The 20,240-nt window shown below is 42.5% G+C and overlaps 2 protein-coding genes across 2 annotated transcripts; one reads left to right on the forward strand and one right to left on the reverse strand.

Annotated features, from left to right (window-relative positions):
- Positions 1–1,787: 1,787 nt before the first annotated feature.
- LOC142585721 (NADPH-dependent diflavin oxidoreductase 1-like) lies at positions 1,788–12,289 on the reverse strand. Its single transcript, XM_075696698.1, has 5 exons — positions 11,211–12,289; positions 10,471–10,696; positions 8,591–8,902; positions 3,275–3,589; positions 1,788–2,454 (listed from the first exon to the last, which is right to left on the reverse strand). Exons 1-5 carry the CDS (start codon positions 11,899–11,901, stop codon positions 2,232–2,234), a joined length of 1,767 nt encoding a protein of 588 aa, XP_075552813.1. The 5' UTR covers positions 11,902–12,289; the 3' UTR covers positions 1,788–2,231.
- Positions 12,290–12,353: 64 nt separating this feature from the next.
- Positions 12,354–19,034, forward strand: LOC142585725 (ubiquitin-conjugating enzyme E2 J1-like). Its single transcript, XM_075696701.1, has 8 exons — positions 12,354–12,486; positions 12,688–12,783; positions 12,863–12,936; positions 13,006–13,137; positions 13,542–13,626; positions 14,718–14,823; positions 15,273–15,399; positions 16,410–19,034. Exons 2-8 carry the CDS (start codon positions 12,753–12,755, stop codon positions 16,869–16,871), a joined length of 1,017 nt encoding a protein of 338 aa, XP_075552816.1. The 5' UTR covers positions 12,354–12,486; positions 12,688–12,752; the 3' UTR covers positions 16,872–19,034.
- Positions 19,035–20,240: the final 1,206 nt, after the last annotated feature.

Consider the following 20,240-nt stretch of genomic DNA (forward strand, 5'->3'; position numbering starts at 1 on the left):
CACAACGAAATCGTCATCTGCCTTGCTTGCGTTTCCTTTTTTGAAAACGCCGCGCCCACTACTTTCCTGTTGTCAATGCTATGTCATGCTGATAACGCGCATGCCATTCGTTACTGGGAAGTACCGGGCTCACCGCGTTCAAGAAAGGAAATGTGGACAAGACAGACGACGATTATTGTTGTGTGCCTAAGCTGATGGCAAAGAATTCTATGTAGTGCCCTTAGCTGCACTGCCAAGAAAGCATATTACTGAAAATCCAGTAGGGCTTTCCAAACAAGTAAGCGATACTGGGACCAAGCACATGGCTCAAACTAGACAGATTGACAACCACATACTGATACACCTTTCAATGCAATATACATGCAAATTATTTGCAACTACTTTCGCAGTTCCTACATGGTGCTCGGCAGCCGCAAATTATGCAATGACTTACTTTGGTTCAGGAATGAAGGTTCCCCCCCCTTTTCTTTCTGCTTTAAAAAGCATGCACCCCCATTTTTGATAAACTTGTATTCAGAAGAGACAGAACAGCCTGCAGTTTCTTCAAGCAGGCCTAGCTCCTGTGTAAATGTTATCGACAAGAAAGCTTCTATATGTACTGTTTCCAGATAATGTCAACAACTTTATAAGCTAAATTTTTTATTGGAATGACCTGCATACAGTTCACCAAATGCTCATCTGCACCTCAGAAACTTATCGACCGGAAATGCAAGCTACCTAGCTTGCAAATTAAACAGTCAATTACTTACCATGTGTATTCATAATTTTCTCACAAATGAAGCAAGCACCCCTTTACACCTCCATGACAGGCACATTACTAGACCTGATGTAGTGCTCCTTCAAGATGCAATGGTACAGCTCCACAGCAAAAGTCTATGCCTCCTTTGAAAGAACCTTCAAACATTTCTCAGACATTGTTTTAATTCGAATATGTCTTTATTGCACTTGAAGTATTCATAGATATATTCACAAAACATATCTTTCGTAAGCGTTGCTGAAGTTTGGTCCTTGCCATTACTTTAGTCTTGTTCACATGCAGCTGGCTACCACAAGACGCAGGTGTTTAGCCAACGAGGAAAGCTCTTACAAAATAGAAGTTTATGAATACATTCCCAAATTTACATATGCATACACTACTACTCATCTCACATAAGGTATTGTAAGTGCGCATACTGGCACTGATGCCAGAGCATTACCTTGGGAGCTTTTTTGGAAACATATAAAGGAATATATATTTTTGTACATATCTACAACACCCCATATGAATATATACATTCAATACATATACATATATGACAGCCAAAGAAATTCAGGAGAGATTTGGATGTCAATAGGCAGCCCTCATTTTCACCAATGATATAAGAATATTCTACTGAGCTGTAAACGCAACCAACAGCACAGAAAAAGAACATAAGGACAAGATGACTATGATAAAACCTTAAGTAAGTCTACTAGCGTACCGTAAGCCATGGTTTAGTGCTATAATAGATCTCACTCTGTGCCGACCACAAGAATTCAGCGCGAGCACTGCTCTATGCGCCTTTGCACTCCAAAATATAGTTGACGAGAAACGCAGATATTGCAAGTTTGCCTCCGCTGTGATGTCATGGAAATGACTTTTTTGAAAATGGCTACCACATGTATACAAACTCTCTTTGACTTGAGAGAGTGGTCTACTTGCCACTCCATTTTTAGGTTTTCATTGACTATATATCTGTAGACGACTGGAAGCATAAAGCGATGTGTGTTTGTCATGGACACTGTTGCAAGTGAAGCTAAATGTTGCATCAATTGCTCATTCCTTTATTATTACTTATGTTTAAAGACAAAGCTAAAATAGATACTAAATGTTCCTTTCGCGGCAGAGTTTGTGCCAGGCTCATGCTTTAAGCACATCAGTGTTGGCTCGATTAGACATTGGCTTCCTGATGCAGTGCTCCTGTTTTTTATAGCAGACAAGGTGCAAACAGTAAACAGCCAAGTGCTTATGCGTCTCACCATAATATTGCTTCATCATCACCATTGCGCGAGTGCTTTTTGTCGGTATTAATAATTGGTGCATAATTTTCTTTGGCAGGAGTGTGAGTGGAAGGAAGTGCTTGCTTGCAAAACTGCGAACATGCAAGAAGGTGGGGTAAGGTGGGGTGAATAAAATGAACAAGACTATGCGCATGACATCAGCGTGCAGCACTCCTGTTACAACAATCATGCCACTCTGAATTGAAAGTATGCTAAGACCAGGCTTCTATCTGGAGTCGGCTTGATTTTTCAAGGTCTTTCAGTAGTTCCTCAGCATTTCTGTCACTGGCAGAGTCAGACTTGACCACAGCCTTGAAGGCATCACGCACACTGGGCACCATGTCCTTTGCATTGCCGGCGATGTACACAGCTCCACCACTGTGCAGCAGCTTTCTAACCTTGTCCTTAAGCTCGGCAATGCGATGCTGGACGTAACTGAAAAATAATCAAGAAATCACAGTTCAAGATACTCGGTCCTAGAATACGTGGCTATGGTGTAGGACCCTCATTGATGTTGCAAAGGTGGAGCGCATTCAATCACTTGCAGCCAGATTCATTTCATCAGGCTACAAAGCTATATTGTCACTCTCTAACATATAAATTGACCTCCAGTTTGAGCCCCTCCATCTGCGATGAGAAACAGAAGGTTTAGAGCCCTTATATTTGCTCTATAACAGCAAATAAAGTCTGCAATGCGACAAACATTTGTTTCCTCCATTAGAAGGACTGTTGCACATAAAGAAGGCAAAAAGGTTCACTAGATATAACGCTAGAACACCAAGGCTGTCCTGAAAAATCGCACCCCTCCTTCCATATATATATATATATATATATATATATATATATATATATATATATATATATATATATATATATATATATATATATATATATATATATATATATATATATATATATATATATATAAAACACCAAAACAACTTCAGAGGCAACTGGAATTTCTTGAAAACACCTGGTTTCTGGCAGAAACTTGATGACCCTGTGCCAAGATTCTGAGCACCCAATACATACAGCTGTATTTAATAACTTGACTGAACACCTGCAATAATGAGTTAATGAAGAAAACCAGGCTAGTTGGTGCCTTTTCAACAGTAAAAATTAATGGGTTGAGCACACTAAATGACAATGGACGAGAAGTTAACTAGTTGAAGTTAGAACTCCATCATGTCTGTTTCTTCTCGTCCGCTGTCTTTTATTGCATATAAGTTTGTGCAAACCTGCATTACTGACTTACATTTTGTGTTCCTGGTCACGAGAAAAGGCCGTCACCAAGTCAAGCAGCCCTTCCTCCACGAGTTGGGTCCATTCACTCTCAAAAAAGAAGTCCCCTCTTGCATTACGAGAGCCAAAAAAGAGAAGGTTTTGGCCGATGCCTCGATGGGTACGGTCCTGGATCATTCCGTGAAATGGCGCGCAACCTGTGCCTGGTCCCACCATGATGGCAGGTGCGCCATCAGGAGGCATCCGAAGGCTGCCCTTTTTCGTTGCAATTTTTAGAGTTGGTCGAATGCAGGGATCAAGCCTGGCCAGGAAGGTGGTGCAGAGACCCCTGCACCATTGCATTACAACTTCAATATACGTCATCTTTGAGTAGCAGCAAAAAAAATTTCACTGACAATTATGATACTCCCTAATGCAAAATTTGAGCACAGCTTTATACGTTTTTTTTCATTTCGTAATATGTTAGTTGGTGCAGACAATCCATCTCGTGCGGCACATTGCAAATGGAGTGAAGTATGGCGCAACTTCCTCACTAACCAGGAGATCACGAGAGCCAGTGTGTGGGTAACGCATGGGCACAATTCACAGCAGCAGTGCAGACAGACCTCTCAGCGGTGTTTGTGTACCACAAGAATATAGGAAAGGAAGGACAGAGGCGAGTAAAGAGCACTCCTTACTTGTCTCTGTCCTTCCTTTCCTAGATTCATGTGCTTTGCAAACACTCCTGTCATGGACCACAACCAACTCACCCAAGCTTCTACCCCAAGACCTCTCAGATGACGTACGCCATCTCACAGCCATCGTCGCTGCAGTGCGCATCTTGCATGGCACTACGCTTTCCTTCTCACACTTTCGCCACACTCTCCTCCTTCGCTTTCTGCCTCATGGTTCCGCTGCACCATCCTCCTCCGCTTTCCTTCTCACACTCCATTTGCTATCGCCGTCTTTCATCCTCCACTGAGCTCTGCGTTCACTCTTTCATCCTTCGCTGTTCTCGTTTGCTCACTAACACTGACGCTCGCCACAGGAATGGGGGCCTAAGAACTGCGCTCTGGAATTCGTGCAGAAACTACAGGCAATGATTGTCAATGTAAATGAATAGCCTGAACGAATGAGAGCGCGAGCAGACAAAAGAGCGAACGGAAGAGACAGACAGAACAAACAAGTGAACGAGAGAGAGAACAAACATTTTTCTTGCAAAGTCCAACATTCTACTACTGGCCAAGCATGAAGACATCTGAAAGAGCCAAAGAATGCTATGAACTTTAAAAAATGTCTGTTTTGAGGAGATCACCTCAAGACCTGTGTGGAGATGGGATTGAAAATTTCCTCACACTCATATATTCAAAGTAAGGAATCCAAACCGGCATCGCAGTTGTAATAGAGAGGAGCATGTGACATGAGGTACCACTCAGCTACGTCTGCTTTGAAATGTAGCCAAGTTTATGGATGTTAAAGTCAAGGTTTTTGAGGGCAGAGTGAAATGGCTTGGTTACATAAAATTTGTGAAACATTATTGTGAACAAATGTCATGAAAACAAGTTTGGGCTAACTAGAATGCATTGTTTCTGCTTTTATCACTTTGTGTGATGGCAGTTTAATTTTGATGACTGCGCTTGGATTGGTGTGTGCTCCATATTTAGCAAAAGAATTCACAGCTGTGCGAAATTGCTGCTTTCGAGCTAATATTAGAAGTAAGTTTATATGTGCTTCTTTTTCCATTTTTATTTAATTTGTCCACAATAGCCTGTCACAAATGTGTAAAGGCCACTGCACTCCTCGCTGAAATGTGCCAATGCTGCAGTACTTGCAGGCGACCCTGGTAAAACCTCAATTCACTGCAGGAGAGTGCTGTCAAACACAGCACCAATGCACCAAGAAGTTGGTGCGCTTTGGTAATGAGAGCAGTGGCACCTACACTTTTGCAACAGGCTGTGTGCATGATAAAGGAGACCATGAAGACCGAAAGAGGTGGCAAGATGAAACAATGTTAGTGTATCGAAAAGTGGCAAGGCACTTCTGAAGAGGATCTTAAAACCAAGAAGCTGAGGAACAAATGAGTAAGTTGACGAGGTGAGATGGATGATAGTGCTCAATATCCAGTGATTCACATTGACCTCTTCAGGTGGCAATTAATTCTGTCCAGTAAGAAAATTTTGTTTCATCGAATTTTTTTGCATCTTCAGAATCATGAAAAGTGAACTCTGCAGAATGGATGAAAAGTTTATTTTTAGTGAATTTCGTCAAACTTGCAGAACACAGACTTCATGAGAGAACTGAGAGATATGAATGAGATATGAAATCATAAACTAAGTAGAACCTCGTTCACAGTTTTCAGAAAAGACCACGATAAAAAAACGTACGATCGGAAGTAAAAAAAAATTTGACAAACTATTGACATCTACGTACATAATGCAAAGCATTGTGCAGATCGTTGCGGCACAAGACGCCGACGCGCATCCAGGTCGTGGTGCTCCGGCAGCCCGAGTCATGTTTTGTCGTTTTCCTTATAGCATGTTATTTTAAGAGGGCGACAGGAAACTGAAACGAAACCCAAGCTGGTGGGCGACGCCGGATGCCACCGAAGCGAAACGTGATGCCCACATGAAAAGGTGGCGCATTTGGATAATCACCTACTAAAGGCACTGATAGCGTACTAAAGTACGCTACCAATGTGATTACACACCATGTGCTGTGGAACAGATAGGCGAAGATGCTTATCGCAGTAGGTTTGAGGGTGATAGCTGTGAATGAGGCGTGCGACGACCTGGGCGGAGATTTGCTGGTGCCGGAATAAGAAACTGTGCGCTTCGTCGCTTTCACGTGAGGCAGGCGGCTATATAATGTTATCGATCTTGCGTGCCTCGCGCCTTCTCTTGTTCACATGGGATCTAGCGGCGAGAAAACGTATACAATCGCAGCCTGCAGCAGGCAACGGCGACGCGTTTCGGTTATCACTTATTAAAAGCATGCGCTACGCTTACGACGACACCACACGCTGTGAAACAGGAGAAGATGCTTATCACTATAGGATTGGTGGTAATAACTGTGAATGCTGCGTGCAATGACCCTGGAGAAGATTTGCTGGTACAGAAATGAGAAACTGAGTGCGCGCCGGCGTTTCCACGTGAGATGGGTGGGCGAGTATAGCTGCCGCAGCGGGTAGCTATATATATGCCGTTCTCGATCGCGTGCACTTCGCACACATTTTTTTTTTTTTTTTACATGGGATCTAGCGGCCAGAAAATGTGCCACACAATCACAGTTTGGCAATGTAATGAACGTTGGTGCCGAAAAATCGTGTTTTTCAGGCACGTACAAACTGGTAAGAAATGAGCTAACTCTATTGGGTCATTTTTTGTGTTCTCAATTGCGAACGTTGGCACAGGGAAAGCGTATGTAACAGGAACATATCAACGGGGTTCTACTGTATTTAATGTCTAGCACACTATAAGTGCACCCATTAAGCCGCTTGAAATATATGCTGAATGTAAAACACTATGGAGAACAATGAAATAAGTGAACCCACTATGTGATGACGTACTGATACAGAGAGCGAACACTCTTAAGTACACCTTCCAACTCATTTTATTAATACACCTTACACATACTATTCGAATTTGCAGCACTCGTCCAATCGGAAGTATATCAAAATGTTCGGAAGGCATTTTCAATATAATTTTCATCAGTGCTCTTGCTTCTTATGCACTGTCTTGACATGCACAATTGTGCACACAGTATTTAAAAGGATTAAAGGTGTATGAACATCAAAATGTTGAATGCATATTATTACTTAGCATACTACTGTACGTGCAGTTGACTCAAGTTGCAGCAGACTTTGCCAATGAGAAATATATTATGTAGTAACAGTTCCTTACAGGGTGGTTTGTGTGTCTTCAAGTATGAAACCTACAATAATGAATAACAGTGTGGCATTCAGCGACAGTTTCAGGTACGTAGCACACAGTACAAAAGTTCAAAAACTTTTAACTTTAATTAAAGGACAGAAAGTTAGCTGGCACACCTTTTTTTGGTGATGAAAGGAAGGAGAAAACGCTTACACCTGTAGCAAATACACAGGAACATTTGTTCCTCTCTTCTCCTATCTTTCTTTTATTCCTTTTCTCTCTCTCCTTCTATCGAGAGAGTAAATTAAAACACCAGCTAGACACCATATATTTTTAGGTTATAACATCATGCACATGTCTACCCACAGTAAACTGAAACAACTTGATAGCAATATTTTAGTTGGAAACAAACTCAGGGGAATTTTCAAGACCCTTGCATTCTATATAGCATTGTCTTTCTTCTTTTTTTTTCAATATAAACAAAAAAAAGTAAGAGGCACTAAGTTCATTGCAAGTAGGATATAATTTACTTGAGACATATTAGCACCATAAATCAGAACGAGTGCATGCCCATGTTTATGCACCTATATCTATCATACTTTGGCCCCTAAATAAGTAAGCTGAAGTTTGTCACCTGCCCTGTCTATCTCTTTGTGTTATGTCTTTTTGTTGCGCTATTACGTATCAAGCAAAAACTTATTAGGATGCGTTTACCTCATTGTTCACTGAATAGCTTGTATAAGCTCCCCTGGACATATGTTATGGAACTAGGACAAGCATTTCTGCTGCTTCATGACAATGCTAAATGCATGGCAATTATAATTTTGATGACTGAAAACATTTTGGTTGACATGCCACCAAAGGCACTAACAGTCTTTCTTTATAAGTTAATTTACTTACACTGCCATCACAAGCATGGTTTCAATCATGCTTGAGTCAATTCAGACCAACTTTGTGCAGAATGGGTACTGCTATGTGGTAATTTTCATGCATGCTTGTTTGAATGATTCATCTCGTCTCGATCTAACTGCACCGAGCTCACTTGAAAAGTTCAACACAAGACCATACTGATGAGGACAGAAAATACCTTTGTGACAGCAGACAATCTTGTTTAATTAAAGCTGGTTCACACAACGGATTGAATCTCTTAGGTATTCATTCTGCAGAAAAAGCATGGCGTGACTCACTGCCATGAAATTACACTGCACCTAACGTGTAAATGTACTCTTAATTTGATGGATTATGCAAGCAACACATTAACAACAATGTATGTGTTTCACTTGACCACAAAACTGTCATGCATCACATAACAAAGGCTGCATTTTTATGCTCAGTCCCTTCTGCATTGGTTGCACGTCTTCTGTACTAGGCGCAAGCTTGTGTAGGTGTATTGTGAATTGGTTCCTTTCTGCCCATACTCTTAAGTTAGTTTTCACAAATATGAGCATCAAAATACACACAACTTTTTGTGTTTACCATACCTACGTGGCTTCTTCAGCTTGGTGCGGAAGTTTACGATTGCTGCTAGAATGTGCATCTGCCCTGGGTGGCAAAGCAAAGAGTTGGCAATGGAAAATGAGCGTGGGCGGATGGGTGGAATCAAATCAAACAGGTATTCCAGCGGCACATTAGCTGTGGTGTGAGGGAAGTCAGCAAACACCTCCAGCACAGTTCGCCGTGGCCGAATGGCATAGTCCACAAGCTCCTCTTGGCCAGTGGCAGTGCTGAACTCTCGAAGGCGCTCCTTCTCGAGGGTGTCATCGCCAAAGTGCCAAAAGAGCTCAAAGAAAGACCTGCGTAGTGAAAAGAGATGTGTAGGAGCAACTCTCATGTTAAGGTTTCTCTGGAGCTGGCACTTCTGGAGCTTCTGCAGAAACTGCATGCGGGTGCAGCAGATTGCTGCTGCTGCCTCCCAGTGAGTACAAAGACTAAGAATCTCATGGTGCAAGAACTAATGCCTCATTCAAGCAGCACATAGGGCAACAAAGCTTTAACAATAAGCTCAGATAAACTGATTCATTATCGTTCCAAACAGCAAAAGTGTCACTTTTGCTGAGAACCTTGGGTGTGCACACAGCTTTTTAATAGACAGAGAGACTGACACAGAAAAGTTTTAGTTTGTGCATAGATTAACCATCATAGAACACGAGGGCATCGCCTCCTCTAATTTCTCAATGTTAGCGCAATCGCTTACTCCCCAATGGGTGCTGTTGGTGCGTATTAGTTCAGTGAGTAGCTGTGATGGGACGCTAAGCAGGTGGTATGACTGCTTGGATCACGCGTGCATCTGAGTGTGTGCCACCCCAGATGGTACTCTCCCTCACAACTGTAAAGCAGGCACGTGCGCTAGCCGTCGAGAGAGAGTAGGAAAGGATGATAGGAGAGGGTGGTTATTGGCTGGATCGGCCACATCTGGCTGGCATATAAAAATATAGAGGAGGCAATGACCAGTGCGAGGATGCCGTGCCTATATGGGCTGGGCCTGAACCATTTTGCCCTACCAAGGAGGCCAGTGACAGGTTTGGAATAAAAACAGGTTGGAATAGTTTTACATTATCCCGGCACAGGTTGCAGGTACCGGAGATGTAGACAGCAGCAGCAACAATGGTAGCAACATCTTGTAACGCTTTGTCCAATCATGATGCATCAGAAAACATTTTTGTGTTGTGTGGATGTTCTTGTTGAAGGAAAATACAAACGAGCTGTATGTTGACGATTAAGTCACTGCCAATGCTTTACACTAGCAGCTAAGTAGAATATAACTATTCGCTAAAATAATAGCGTGTCCTCTCTGGTTAAACTTTGCACCACAAGATGGTGCTGCAAATCCAACTGCTTTTATCTACATCTCCGGTAATATTTCACTTAACAAGGCTTCAAACAGTCCAGGAGGGCTTAATATTTGCATTTGAAGCCCCTTAAACTCCTCATTTGACAAATTTTTCTAAACTTCGTGCACAATTACTCAAAACGACTTTAACTTACAAATTATCTGGCAATCTTGTAAAGCCCTCTCAGTAAAGCTTCTGTAAAATCACATGCTTAGTAGCTGGAATTCTAGAAGCCACACTTAGTTACCAAGCTTGATATGTGAACATCATTAAAATGAACACAAGAGGCTATGATATATCTCAATAGATCACCTAAACTGAAAAGTAAACATGATCGAGCAATAAAAAACTATGTGAGCACTTCAACTATGACAGAGCACTTGACAACTATGAAAACTATGACAGAGCACTTCAAAGGCCTGAAGCACATTATAGCTTTTCAGCGAGAAATGCCACTTTTTTCATATGACATGATGCATAAAACAACAGCACCTGAATAGTAGTTGCAGGCAATTTATAAATGTGGTTACCTTTTTGGGATGCTTGTAAGGTCAAAGTACTTCCGAACGCATTCACCAAATGAGACTTGCCTTGAAAAAAAACGTGGCAATATTGTGCCCTTTTCAGTAGGTGCAAGTGTCAAATACATGTCAGCTTTGCAGCTGCTGAATAGTCTGAAAAACTCATCGATGTCCTCTTCACAGTTCTCAGGGTAGACTACCACCACATCACCAGGCTCGAATGTAATACGAGAACCTGTTAACATAAAGGAAGGTAGGAATCAAATGGACCCTTCATCAAATGACATGCACAGCTCATGTCAGGTTATTTTCTAGGTCTATGAACGAGTCAGCCTGTCACTCATATACTCACCCAAGACTGCCATTTTGAATTACAACTACACAACTTGAAGAGCGACATTAACTTTGGTGGTGGGGACGTGTTGTAAACATTCTTCCCTAACAACATAGATGGAAGTAGCAACACTTCATGACCTTAATTAAACTTTCTTGTGCTACCTTGACATATCCTGTCCCTTTAATTTCAACCTTTTGCGGCACTTTCCTCCCCTGGCTCAAATTGTGACGTCACATATTGTCGTACGTATATTCCAATAAAATTAATAGGCAAGGTCATAGAATATACTTGTTACAAAGGGATGGGAACTTGGCCTGTGCGAGAACGTATGGGGGCCACGTAGACCACATTCTCATGGCCTCACATGCAAAGTTACACTGTGCGAGAAAGTGGTCAAAGAGAAACAACAAACCTTGAATGTCAAGCTTAATTAGTCGCACATCCTGAAAATGCTCGGCGCTGGTGACACGCTGATTGGAGACCACAGTGGCATCAAATAGCTTTTCACGAACAATGCCCGGATGGCAGCTGATACTTCCGTGTTCATCTACGTAACTCCTGTCACATGCAATTTTGTACTTTGGTGCTGGTAAGATCTCTTCACTGATAGGCAAGCACCCGGGAGGAAGGGGATGCAAGCTTATAACAATTTTCCAGAATTCTTCCAGCCAGGGATCGAGCATTCCGTCTGTTCCCAATTCATGCTGCTCATCAGCATACAAGGGGTTGAGCAGGCACTGGGCGCCTAGCTGAACCAGGCGTCTATGCAGGCGTTTTGCAGCGAAATTGAACTTCAAGTAAGAGGAGTCTCCCAGGCCAACCACAGAATGACAAATTGTGTTCAGTGAATTCGGAGGCAGGCTTTTTCGCAGTAGGAACGACCAAAAATGCTTCATATTATCGGGTTCCTCGCCTTGTCCTGTGGTGGCGCAGACGAATAAAACTATTTTTTCCTTGATTAGCTCTATGAGAGGATAATCGTCCATGGGCAGAACAGTTACGCCGAACATGTACCGTCTCGCTTGTCTACCGATTCTTTCAGCGACATCTTGAGCGGTGCCCGTCTGGCTCCCGTACAAGACCACGAAGCGCCGGTCTAGCATGTCGCTACGGCAGTGTTTTTTCGCGCGTAGAGTTTTATATGGTTTTGGTGCACAAATGTTTGCGCGGATCAACACGAACGTGCTTCTATGGCCTAGCGTTTCTGATTAAAAGACACATTAGTTTTCTCGCGACAGTGCTACATGCGCGCTATTTATCCCTACAACGTCACCGTTTGCATATAGTAGCAACTATCTTTTCCTGGGTGCGTTTCTGCCGTGTTTTGGTGGTCTGGTGGTTTTGGTTCAACCCACGTTTAATCCACAGCTTCCTATGCCTTGGTCAATGCCTTGATTGTCTTGGTTGGCCTGAAAACCTGCCAAAAACACCGCGTCTCGGCCATGTAGAGCAACGAGCGTTGTGGTTTCCTTGAGGCCCGCTGTCATGAGGCGCCTCTGGCGATGATAACGTTCAACACAGCCTCCGTTGTGGCAGCGGTTCGGGCTGTTCAGGCGGTTCGGGTTTGAGGTGCTGTTACTACCGGTCTGTACGGAAGGTGCGCAAGGACTTCCGCCACAACTTCACGTGCCGTGGCCGCTGTTCTAGCCGCCACCACCTGCCTTTGATCCGCTACGAACGAGCTATTTGTACGTATGCGTCCAAAGCTCGTGAGGAGCCAATCATCTCTCTAGATCTGCGGTATTTTGATTGTAGCTGCTGCCTGTCGTCAGTGGTCGGCGGTACCAGCCACGTCAGGTTTACGTGTTTACATGGCAACTGCGCGCAGCCACAGTCACTTTCGCTTGTAGTTCCTTGTGCCGTGCTAATTAACAATGCTTTTCTCGTAGACCACGTTCAAGGTTCAGGATCGTCAAATTTTAGCTACCAGTATTGCTACGCTCAGCCGCTTGTTATGGAGGGGCAGTACAATCTCCGCAGCCCAGGTGAGCATCTTTACGCCTTTGATCGTGTCGCCACTGTGACCGTTCGAGTGAATGTTTGATGTGCTCTGACGTTTTGCAGCCGTGAAGCGTCTTATGAGAGAGGCCCAGGAGCTCCACGAAGCGACGGAAGAATATTTTGCGCAACCATTGGACGTAAGGAAGTGCAGCTTGCGGCAGCTTCGAGGCACGCCTTTATGCTGAAAGTGCGCGTGTTGATCGCAGGATAATCTGTTTGAGTGGCACTTCACCGTGCGTGGGCCGCCGGAATCGGAATTTGAAGGAGGCATCTACCATGGCCGGGTAATTCTGCCCCCAGACTATCCAATGAAGCCACCGAGCATCATTCTTCTGACGGTAAGACGGCCGTCGTAATCTCATCACAGGTTCCTTACCGCAAGCGCTTATTCCAAATCGCCAGACAGCAACAGCTGTGAAAGTAAACGTTAATGCATGCCTTAGCAATGAGGACGAACCTCTGCAATCGTTAGAAAGGAGCATGTCAGAACAAATGGTTATTATTCATTTGTTTATTACTGACATTGGATTTCTCATTTGGGTAAACAAATACGATTTCATGTGGCCACCAGCGATTTTGGATCAGCTGGTGCAGCTGCGGTCCGACTGCAGGCTTCTCCTAGTCCCTTGATTCATATGTTGTCTTGTTAGTAAATAAAATAGATGTGCTCCTGGATATGAGCTTTAAGCAAATTCCCAGTATAGTTCTGACAGTTTAAAATTCACTTTGCTTTTCAAATCAGCCTAATGGACGCTTTGAGACCAACAAGAAGATCTGCCTGAGCATCTCTGGCCACCATCCTGAATCATGGCAGCCATCGTGGTCTTGTGAGTGCATCCTGACCTTTGACTTTCACTCTTTGTTGTTGGAAAAAAAAAGTATATTTGGGAAAACGTATCTTCGCTTGCCATATTGACAGTGAAACATTATTTCTTAAAATCCTTAAATTGCCTTGTTAATACTGATAATTATTTCTGTGCGCATGTTTTGTTTAACAATTCTTACCAAAAATGTAATTTTTTCTTGGAAATATTAAATTGCAGCAGCATTGAAACTACCATATAAAGCACTAGAAACATTGAGGAAATGTTGCAGTAAAACCCTCTAGCTTATGCCTAATATATACATTAATATATACATACAATACATAGTAATATATACATACAAGTGATTGTGCTTTGCTAATGGAAAAAGCTTTCATCATGCTGCTTGCTGCCTTGTCGCTTTGCTATATAATAGATTGGTGGGCTTAAATGTTGCAAAGTAAGAGAGGGCCTGTGTGATATGGTGTAATGGAGAGCTTTTAATGGAAATGCAGAATCTTGAAGCTGTAGTTACTTGCAAGGAATTCTAAAAATTACTGGGCAAATATTGCTGTTTGGGAAAAGCACAGCTAGAATCAAAATAAGAATAATAAGTTCTGTTCATGAGAATGGTGTTGAAAGATAGGGTAGTGCAAGTCTACAAAAAAATGCATAAAGAAATAAATTTGTTATGGTACTTGTGCCACCCTCCTCTGGCAGCATAGGACGTCATATGCTATAAGGGTACTTGATTTGAACAAGTTTATTCAGGCAAGCTCTTGAAGCAGGTCAAGTGAACAACAGCTAACTGACAGAAAAAAATTACTGTGATCTAAAAAAATTGTGTTGCTTGTCAGTCTTTGCTGCTCCAAGTTTGCTGCTCCTTGCATGTCAAGCCTAAAGGTAAATCATCATTAATAACTTGTATATCACACAGTATGTGTGTGCTGAAGGGTATAATTAATGAAAGGCATGCCATGTCTGCGACATTTTTATGAAGTTTAAAGCGCACAGGTCTGCAGGTGTGAATCTCAGACATACTTCACACTGTTGATCACTTACGAGTCTCCATTTTCTTGCTAACTTCTGTTTTGTTGATCCTGTGACCGTTACAGTGCGCACTGCTTTGCTGGCAATCATCGGTTTTATGCCGACTCATGGGAGTGGTGCGATTGGGTCCCTGGATTACAGTCCCCAAGAACGGAAACAGCTCGCAAAAAAGTAAGAGTGGGCTTAACCTGTCTTCCATGTTTTTCAAACTCTATTGTCCAGAGAAAAAATAATGCACTCATCATTTTAGCACATGCTCTCTGGTTAATGGAGATGCAGAGGCTTTTAGTGTGGTCAATGTGGTGTTAATGCAAACATAAAACACTGCAGAGTGATGATGGTAATGATGACAGTGTTGTTTGCAACCTTCTGTGGGAATAAGAACTTCACAACCACATCTTCACTCTGTCTCTTTATTTCAGAATTCTTTGTCCATTTAATATCATTGAGAAACTCTGGCATAAGCTTGCATAAAATGTTTATTCTATGAGGCAGAGTGAGCTGTGTAAAGAGAAAAAATTTTAAAGTGAAGAACTAGTTAGTCTGGTTGAGCTAGGTTAATCCAAGAACTCAACAAAGGTTTGTCTGGGGAAACCTCAAGTTCTTTTGTTTTGTTCTAGATCTCAAACTTGGAGCTGCCCCAATTGTGGCCCTGTAGCTAAGCTGCTCAAGGAACGCTCACAAGAACCACAGGACATAGCTGCTGACAAGGAGGCAAGGGAGCAGGCTGCACAGATCATGTTCAAGGTGGTGGCACAGCGCACTTTGTTTTGACCTCTTACTGCTGCAGAATAGTATAGTGGAATCTCTTTGAAGTAGTATTAGGAGTAATAATATTTAACTACTGACATATACTTTTTTTCACTGACACAATTAACTCCCTTAAAAGTGAGCTATCAAACTTTAAGGTTAGTGTTTTTAACCAAGCCTTTTTTTACACACAATGACATATACAGCGATGCCATGAATAGCTACACATTAGTCACAAACCTGCTCTCTTTCAATGTCATTAATTCTGAGTGCAACTAGTTAACAACTAGGTATTAGCTGTTGGGAAAGGAAGTTCAGAAAACATTTCCTGTGTCTTTCCATGCAGTAAATCTTTCCGTCTTACAAAATGCAGCAGGTGCAGTGCATGCTGGTGCAGCTGCAGCAGTGGATTAGCATATGTGGTGGGGTTTCTGACCTCCTTTATACTCTGCTCAGTCAATAGTTGGAGCATAACTGTGAGTCAGCCTAGTAGGAACAGATTCATTATTTTTTTTACTTTTTGTGCGGAAACAGGGACAAATGAGGAAAAGTTTTAGAAAGTTTTTTTAGAGTTGTTAGAAAGCGCTCGTCCTTGTGTTGCTCCTCATCTTCGTCCCTGTTTGTTTGCGCATGAAAAGTTTTTAAAAAATGAAGCAGAGTTGGAATGTGCAAGCGCCTCCATGTTGTGAGTGAAATTGTGTTCAGTCAAATCCAGTTGTACTTTCACAGAATGCAGACACGCTTCCCTCAAGATAAGCAACAGTAGGTGGTGTTGCAAATGCGCAGACCACCCTGCTGAAGGCGTTTTCTCCACTCGCTACGCTGCAGTTTTCGATGTCGCTTTCGCTATGCAAAACTAATGTACTACATGAGAAAAATTTATGCTCCAAGAGGTCGAGTTGCAGTGACATATGACATATCTAAGCCAGAGAAAGGTGCTTCCTGCAAATCTGCATATCTCGTGCTGGGGATATATTGCTACATTACCATTACTGTTACTGCTCTAGGATGCCAGCGAGAGGCCCGGCATGCCCAGGACTGCCGAAAGCAAGGCTACTGAGCAGATGACAATGCCGGCGACACCACCACAGTCAAGCGACTCCAACAGCAAAGTGCAGCCATCAACCAACTCAGAGAAGAAAGCAGCAAATGCAAGCAGCAGTGCCGCTAGTGACACGCCTGCTGCAGCTCAGGGCACCCAGTCAGCTTTGGCCACTGGAAGCACCAACGAGGATGCGCCAGACATAGTGAAACGCCGGCTCGCGGCAGCGCGGATCTTGGCCCAGCGTGCCGAGCGTCTGGCACAGCAACAACAGCCACTCACTGCACTTGCCGAGGAAACAAACACAGCAAATCGCACGACAAGAGCGAGCTCGGGAGACAATTTGCGCATGGCATACAATGCAGCGATATGGCTTGTTGGCAGTGCCTTTGTGGGCCTGCTGATACGGCGTGTCTTTTTCTTGTGATTGGCGAGGACACAGCAAAGCGGCACGAACGTGACAGAAAGTGCTTGTGTCGTCACATGCGCCTTGTGCATCGTGATCGTCAACATGTGCGTGGTGCGCTTGGCCACTGTCTGAAACAGCTGCTTTGAGTGGGTGGTGACAGAACGGCCTGCCTGCCTTGTGCAGTGAAATTGACTGAGTATTGCTGTGAGTGTGCCAGTTGTCGGTCGTCAATCTTGGAAAAAGGAAAGAAAGAAACTTGACTTTTTTAGGTGTTGATATGCCCTGTGCTGGTTCTGTCAAGTGATGTGAGTTGCAGAAGCCAAGTGGGTTGCTAGGAAGGGCTCCCCTGGCTTGTGGCGCCACAAAGAGACCTCTTGTGGTTCAAAATTCCACATTGCTCTTTTATAGGCGGCTGGTTTGCACTCTGGTGCAATAGTGAGAAATAAAATGCTGCTTCTCTAGCAAATGAGCTTCACACTAAGGTTTAGTCTAAGAGAATGCATAATGGATGCAAGAGTGCTGCTGCATGATACACCGAGCATTTAGTGTCCTTCATGTCTTGCTCAGCTGCGTGAAACTTAGATATTTAGGAATCATCTTTAGCATATTATAAAGCTAGGTGCTAGTTGCCTAACTAAATATCCACAACACGTCTAGAAGCAATACCTAAAATTATGTGAGCCAGCACAAGAGAATCTGTAGCGAGTTATGTAACCAACTGCCTCTCTGCACAATAGATGCTAATTTGACTGAAGCATGCAAATAATAAAGCTATAAATATAAGGCATTACAGTGGGGCATTTAGCTGTGCCGTCACTGGAAAAATACACAGTAACCAGAAAACATCGAAAGAAAGTACTAAAAGCCACTGGAACCAGCGTTGTGCAGTAGTATAGCAGTTATGCTCAGAAGCAGCCATTCCACTGGGCCCAGTGCCAGTTTGTCATGTGCAGAGTGAATTTGGAACTTCTGGTAAAGACTAAGCATGTCACCATGAATTATATGTATGTCATACCGGAAGGCACCAATGAGCCATTACCATTTCAAATGGCACTGTTGAGGCTGTTTTTTATGTGTGGGTTTCTCATAAAGTATTAAAAAGAATGCATTCCTATGCTCAATCAAATGCCCAAATATATGCACAGTAACCTGGCATGGTGCCTCTCTCCTCTATCACATTGGATAAATGGTATTTTTCCATACAACCATGACCATTTGGCATGTTTTTGAGTGAGGCTTAAGGCCTTGTTGAGTTTGCTGGGTCAGCATTAGATGTTCAGCTGCCTACACAGTGTAAGAAACGGGAGGGTTGGCCATAATAGTTTACGAGACACTGCGGATCTGCGAAAAATTCTGATTCTAGCGATGCTTGGGTATGCGGTATGAATTCGAAGTTTCAATCTGTAGTAGTTTTACCGATCTACACAGCGGTCCATTAAATTAAAGTACTGCGCCTTAGAGGCCAACTGTAGTGAAAACTTTGACTGCATAGAAAGGCTAGTTTCAGATAGTGTAGCTATATAGCAGCCTGTGTGCAAAATTTTACGTTCGAAATACTAATAGTAATACTAATGCATCACGAAGAGATTGCAAAAATGTTTTTCATACCAAAACTAAAGAACACCGCCAATCGCCGGAAATGATGCCAAAGCTAGAGCATTACACATGAGCTAATACTTAGCATGACCTTTGAAACTAGGCAGCGTTCACAGCGGGTTGAAGATTTGGAACGCAATGTGCTCAAATTTGCATCATGTCTGCTAATCACCAGGGGCACGCATCATCTGCTAAGGTGCTGATTAAAGGCTGTTTCTAAGAAAATTAGACAACGAGCCCTGCGGGTTTGTCACAATTACTACAATGCGTATGCAACTACTACTCATTTCTAACAAATTTATGTCAAAGTGTAATTTCATTGCAGTTGGCCTACATTTGTCATGAAAGCAGTGCTTTGTAAACTTTTTTGGCCAAATGTACATTGTGTCAACATTCTTTAGACCTACGCATGGAGTGATAAAACTTTCTCCACATTAAGGTTGTATTATCAAGGCGCATTCACTTGATCAGTCAATTTTTGTTGCTGCTGCACCTGAAGACTATTTCTTATCTACAGTCAGTCAAGGTATGATAGGTCGCATCAACAAAAAAAATTCTGAATAAAGGTATTCTGCCAACACTGCCTACTGTTTGCAATTGTGCTGCAAGAAGGGTGTGAAAACGGCGATAAGACAATTATGCAGGGTGGTAATTTTTAAGTTTTCAGAATTTTTCAAGATTGCCTTTGGCAGGTAGCATAAGTCTTGTCCTTGAGCTAGATTACTTGAAGAGGAGGACATTATTAGCATGACAAATCGAAATGCATATTCAGCTAACTAGCAAACATTCATTAATTACAACACGGCACATATTGCAATTTGCAAGTTGTAGCTGTTGAGCTTGAAAGACACATCTACTTGAAATAAATTTCGAGGATGACATCAGTTTCGAGATATGATTTTCCAATCTGTGGGACAAAATACATGGATAAAAATAAATGCATAAGAAAGCATTTTCTTGAAAGTGGAACAACAGTGCATTTTTACAGCCAGTTTGATGGCGCATTTCTCCAAACTGGTGTCATTCTGGGAATTAATTTCTAGTGGATAAGCCTTGCAAACTGACCGGCTACAATTAGTAAATTTTGATGTGTTGTAAAGTAATTAAGAAGTTAATTAGTGAATTATTTTGTTAGTTGAATATCTGTTTCGATTTCTCATGCAAGCAATGTCCGCCTCTCTGAATAATCCAGCTCAAGGACTAGAATTAGGTTATCTGCAACAGGAATTATTTAATAATTCTGGAAAACTTAAAAATAATCACCCCGAATTAGATAGCACCTGAGGCCACATATTCAATTAGTCACTTTCCAGGATGACTTTCAGTGTTCATTCGTTGGATAAGCCAGCAGAAAGGGTCCAATGAGATGCCATGCTGCATGTTGCATCATGCAAAAGAACTCCTGAAGGTGATCACCTGACAATCCAGTCCCTGTGCTGTTTTTTTTAAATTTTGGTCTCTCTGTCTTGCACACATATTTCGCGACATCAACATACACATCATTGTAGTGAAATTCATATTTGTTGCATAACAAAGAGGCTCTGGCACTGCATTTGTTGCATTCACTAAACGCTTTTAAAAAAATTTCTGTGTGCCAGTTTGCAGCTCTGAACGGCAATTTCGCAAGAATATCAAAAAGAACTTAGCTTAAACGGCGTGAATAAAACAAGGACACAAGGAAACAAATACCACAGACAAGCGCTGACTGCCAACTGGAAGTTTATTTGAAATTCGCCAGCCATTTATACCTTATTCTGCCTAGGCATGCGCACGAGCAGTCGTAAAAACATC

Source organism: Dermacentor variabilis, chromosome 6 (genome assembly GCF_050947875.1).
Source record: "Dermacentor variabilis isolate Ectoservices chromosome 6, ASM5094787v1, whole genome shotgun sequence".
In the NCBI taxonomy this organism is placed as follows: domain Eukaryota; kingdom Metazoa; phylum Arthropoda; class Arachnida; order Ixodida; family Ixodidae; genus Dermacentor; species Dermacentor variabilis.

Excerpts from the sequence above, each read along its gene's own strand:
- LOC142585721 (XM_075696698.1), bottom strand. The coding sequence starts at position 11,901 with ATGCTAGACCGGCGCTTCGTGGTCTTGTACGGGAGCCAGACGGGCACC. Across the intron at positions 10,697-11,210 it reads AATTAAGCTTGACATTCAAG|GTTCTCGTATTACATTCGAG; the intron begins GTTTGTTGTTTC and ends TTATGTTAACAG. Across the intron at positions 2,455-3,274 it reads CGTGACCAGGAACACAAAAT|TTACGTCCAGCATCGCATTG; the intron begins GTAAGTCAGTAA and ends ATTATTTTTCAG.
- LOC142585725 (XM_075696701.1), top strand. The coding sequence starts at position 12,753 with ATGGAGGGGCAGTACAATCTCCGCAGCCCAG. Across the intron at positions 12,784-12,862 it reads GTACAATCTCCGCAGCCCAG|CCGTGAAGCGTCTTATGAGA; the intron begins GTGAGCATCTTT and ends GACGTTTTGCAG. Across the intron at positions 12,937-13,005 it reads ATTTTGCGCAACCATTGGAC|GATAATCTGTTTGAGTGGCA; the intron begins GTAAGGAAGTGC and ends TGTTGATCGCAG.